Raw genomic sequence first — 4,909 nt, forward strand, 5'->3', positions numbered from 1 at the left:
AACCCAAAATATGTTAAAAAAACCTTTGAATTCAAGCAAGGGAACAGGAAGTGATAGTGTGCTGACCCATGTCATGGTTTTAGGACTCATTCCTGCACTACTTTTGTCAAAACAGGAACAGCTTCCTTGTGTTTAATGGGGCCCTATTCTTCCATTTGTATAGGTTCATATTAGTGTCTCCACTGGGACATGTCTCCATGCTTTAATGTTCAAAAAGCTCTTTATTCTTCTCATACTACTACCTCTTTTCACCCTCTGTCTGAAACCAGAGCCCAGTCTGCTCTGATTGGTCAGCTGGCCGGCTCTGTTGGGATCACAAACAATTTGTTGGAGCGTTAGCTAATATAATCATGAGTGTTAAACAGTGAGGTTATATGTTATAGAAGTAAACGGAGGAGTCCAATTGAGGTGTTTGGGATTTTAGCCTTTGCAGACCATTTGCAGAGAATCCGACTGCGATAAAACATTTATTTAAATCACGCATTGAAGAGAAGTTCTACAGACTCATAATTTTTCCATTATTTACTATCATGTCATAACCATTAAGGATGTGCTTCTCTATTCTTCATTAACAACAAAGCATCAAAAATAATGTTTCTTCATAATTTAAATGAAATGAACTTAATGATTAAACATTTGAAATGAACCAGGAAAATCTGTTCAAAATGTATTACACCTGAATGTAGGTATTTTAACACATATTTAGCCTTTAACAAACATTGTGCTTCCTGACATTGGAATATTGCACTAGTCCATAATTTGATTTCAATACAGTGTATTCATTGTGCAACCCTAAAACTAATTTCAACACTGAAAGGCACTGAATATTCACATATTGTTAGGATTTCAGACAATTGTCTTTGGATGAGCATTCCTGAGGCTCTCACGTGGTGATGCCCACCATGACCTCACTAATGTCCCACAGTTTACTGGCCACCTCCCGGTCTGTGGCCTTGTCCAGCAGAACCTGAGGCTGACAGTCAGCAAAGCACTTCCCCTGAACACCGTCCACATCTGGGCTGCAGGCCAGAAACACTGAGGTGGCCGCTCCTTCTTCAGGGCTTTTAAACAGACTCCGGGAGAGCAGGTTAAACAGCGGCTTCGCCAACAGCGGGATGTGGACGTGCCTCCCCAGGTTGGTCCTCACGATGCCTGGGGTCAGAGCGTTCACAGTCACCCCGCTGCCCTCCAGGCGGTGACCCAGCTCGAGGGTGAACAGCAGGTTGGCCAGTTTGCTGCGGCTGTAAGCGAAGGCCTTGTTGTAGCTTTGCTCGCTGTTCAGGTCCTTGAAGTCGATGTGGCCGTGCTTGTAGAGTTTGGAGGAGACCACCACGATGCGGCTGGGTGTTGAGCGTTTCAGGAGGTCCAGCAGCAGGTGGGTGAGCAGGAATTGGCCCAGGTGGTTCACCCCGAACTGCATCTCGAAGCTGTCCTCTGTCTTGGTGTAAGGACACTGGTAGATGCCGGCGTTGTTGATGAGGACGTCTAACCGAGGCTCCTCCTGTTCAGTGGATCACAATAAAGGAGGTTATCATGTCCTGTGTCAAAGGTAAAGACAGGGCTTCAGACATTTTGAACATTCCCCAGCAAATCGTCTCAGTTCAAAATAGATAGATGGATAATTTATTGTTTGGAAATTATTTTGTTACAGCAGCATTGTGTTCAGGCATTACAATATTTGGTAATAGTTTAAGGTGGAAACAAAATAAAACATATTAAAACAAAATATATAAAAGATAAAAATCATCAACAGCAGCAAGTATGCATATCTACAGTTGAAAGGACATGAACCACTAATAATATAGAATGTTCACGATAAGTTAAACTGTTCTATAAAAGACCAATACATTGTAGCAGAAACATATATGTTGCGTTCCAAGAATGCAGGGTTGTTGGTTGTTCCTAGAGTCTCTAAAAGTACAATGGGAGCCAGAGCCTTTTCTTATCAAGCTCCACATTTGTGGAATCAGCTTCCAGTTTGTGTTCGGGCGGCAGACACCCTATCCGTTTTTAAGAGTGCGCTTAAGACCTTCCTTTTTGATAAAGCTTATAGTTAGGGCTGATTAGATTCAGCCCCTAGTTTTGCTGATATAGGCTTAGTTTGTCGGGGGACATCTTACTTCTTCCTTCTCTCTGTCTATACCTGTGTACTCTCATGTTCCGATTAACCCAGCTTCCCCAAATTTCTTTCTTTTTGGTGTCTATATACGCCGGGATCCGGAGTCATGGATGATCCTGCGGTCCTGTGTCATGGATCGCGAGTCCTGGATCTTGAGTCGTGGATTGATATCCTCGTGGATTCATCTTCTTATTATAGACACATGCATTTCCAAACATTTGGACTACCTATGTTGCAAATGTATTATCTTTTCAATTTACACACGGCATCTATTGCACGTCTGTCCGTCCTGGGAGAGGGATCCCTCCTCTGTTGCTCTCCCTGAGGTTTCTCCCATTTTTCCCTTTAAACTGTGGGTTTTCTCTGGAAGTTTTTACTTGTACGATGTGAGGGTCTAAGGACAGAGGGTGTCGTATTGTCATACTGATATTCTGTACAAACTGTGAAATCCACTGAGACAAATGTAACATTTGTGATACTGGGCTATATAAATAAACATTGATTGATATGTAAATATATTGCTATTTTTTCTGCTCCTTTCTTTAAAATAAAAAAAGTATTCTTCTTTCTATGTCTTTGTATGCACCATTGTATGCAAATTCCTCATGTGTAAACCTACTTGGTAATAAAACGGATAAAATAAGACTTCTCTCAGATTCAGAGAGAAGTCTTATTTGAACATTAAAGAACAGCACCAAATGAGTGAGGATCTAGCTGTTCTTGGCATGAGTGCTGTTTATTAATTATGGAAATTGAGGATTTCAATCGTATTTTGTCTCTGCATTTAACTAATCCTAGTATTAGGAGCAGTAGGCAGCAATTATATGGGTACATCGGTACTTGGTTGGATAGGGACTTGAACCAGCAATCCTTCAGTTCCCTAGACAAGTGCCTAAAGACTGAGCTGCTGTCCGGGAAATAACCGAATCTGAATCCATTCAATGATGCATAAATCAATAAATGACTGAATATTGAAAGTAATGTAAATTTATTCGTAAACTATAAAAACTGCATACAAAAATCTGACTGTAGATTTGTCAAGAAAGACACACTAATAGCAAATTCAAATATACTGAAAATGTACTTTCCTAACCGATGGTCTATCGGCACCTATTTTAATAAAAAAATAATAACATAATTCCCTGTTTTTCCTTAGTTTTATAAGTCAAGAGACTGTCTTATAGTTGAAAACGTATTTAAATATGTGATATTTTTGCAAATATATAATGTATGCCGAATTAATAGTGTTTTTTCAACAAGGGAAAAAATGTTGAATTGTGTTGGATATATTCTATAATTTTTTAGATTAGCCACGTAATTCATAAAAATGTACGTTTTTAATAACGTTTGGCTTGACGTTATTGTTTACAGGCACGGGGGTGTTAGCTCAGTCTGGGAATCTACCTTCATTATGTCCTGACAGAAAGTGTGTACGGAAGTGAGCGAAGCGAGGTCCAGCTGTCTGACGGAGAGCAGCGAGCTGTCTGCCCCAGTTTCCTGCTGGATCTCCCGGGCTGCTTCCTCAGCACTGCTCCGGTCCCGACAGGCCATTATGACACGGCCCTTGAGCCTCACAATGCCCGCTGTCGTGGCTCTCCCTATCCCGCTGTTAGCACCGGTCACTATCACGGTCTTCCCGTTCATCATGTCACGTGATTATGTCTTCAATGTCGAGGCTTGCTTGGTAGCACATGTATGCTGGTTCGGCGCCACTCGATGATGTAGTATGCTTGAAATAGTGGCTCTGGGGAGCAGCTTTACTCGACATTGAGAAACGGCCACAGTGCGGATGTTCAGTTGACAGACACTAACAAGGTTATGGCTAGAAAGGATCCGTCTAATGTAAATATGACGTCACGTTCTCGTTCTAACTCTCGTTGTAATCGGAGCGGCTCGGCTGTAATCGGAAAGGGTCGGGTGGGCGGGACGCGGGAAGATCGAGAAGAGACGTCGTTCTAACTCTCGTTGTAATCAGAGCAGTGGTAACCACTCAAAGTCCTCAAGAGATAGGAAACGACAGCAGTGTGGGACCTTATTGCGCGAAATTACTGAGCACACATACCACCTACAGGATGAGACGTTCATGTGTACAGTGATATCAAGACTAAATGATCTTTTGGAGGACGTAAAGCAACACACCCCACATGACAGTAGTCTTCCTCTCACCTTCACGCCCCCCAAACACAAAAGGCAGAAGAGGACCATAACACCTCTCAGTACCAGCCATCGTAGACACCCTTTTTCAGGCCGGGTGGGTCATAAAGCTGAGGTCATGAGATCCAACTACAGAGTGGACAGCTTGAACAAGATTTTAAAAGCTAAGTCCCCAGTCTAATGCGGGAGGAGCAGTACGAAGAGGAGGATAGATGCTTTAGGTAAGAACAAAGTATATTTACTTTTGCCATCTCCTCTATATTCACAAAACACAGCCAATCATCCATTCCAATCCTATGTGACATGGCACAGTTCATTTCACTCCAATAGAAATTGGTATAAAAGAGACCATTAGTCTTCTCATTGTGCTTATTGCTGTGGATAGGTGTTAACTAGTGTTGTATTGTATCATATCAAAAGTTGTTTTCATCCAAGGCACCACCGCCAGGTGAATGTTGGAAGCTTGGAGATGAATGAAGCTGTAAAGAGGTGGTAAGTAAAACAACGTTTTTAATCCATTGCATGTGATTGATGTAGTTATAAAAAGTATATCATAAGCTGTCATTACAGTCTAAATATATACAGCAAAAGGAGGAGAGTCTGAGGAGGAGAGGAGATGAGGAGAACAGAGGAGAG

General features: G+C 41.9%; 1 protein-coding gene across 1 annotated transcript; it reads right to left on the reverse strand.

The window, feature by feature from the left end:
* Positions 1 to 403: 403 nt before the first annotated feature.
* rdh14a (retinol dehydrogenase 14a) lies at positions 404 to 3,943 on the reverse strand. The gene is made up of 2 exons (XM_079694396.1): positions 3,524 to 3,943; positions 404 to 1,501 (listed from the first exon to the last, which is right to left on the reverse strand). The coding sequence occupies exons 1-2, from the start codon at positions 3,764 to 3,766 to the stop codon at positions 884 to 886; spliced, it is 861 nt and encodes a 286-aa protein (XP_079550522.1). The 5' UTR covers positions 3,767 to 3,943; the 3' UTR covers positions 404 to 883.
* Positions 3,944 to 4,909: the final 966 nt, after the last annotated feature.

The sequence above is a fragment of the Notothenia rossii genome, assembly GCF_949606895.1.
Source record: "Notothenia rossii genome assembly, chromosome: 7".
NCBI classification, from domain to species: Eukaryota; Metazoa; Chordata; class Actinopteri; order Perciformes; family Nototheniidae; genus Notothenia; species Notothenia rossii.

Coding starts and splice junctions, on each gene's coding strand:
- rdh14a (XM_079694396.1), bottom strand. CDS start 3,766: ATGATGAACGGGAAGACCGTGATAGTGACCGGTGCTAACAGCGGGATA. Junction 1,502..3,523: donor TCTGTCAGGACATAATGAAG/GTAGATTCCCAG, acceptor TCCACTGAACAG/GAGGAGCCTCGGTTAGACGT.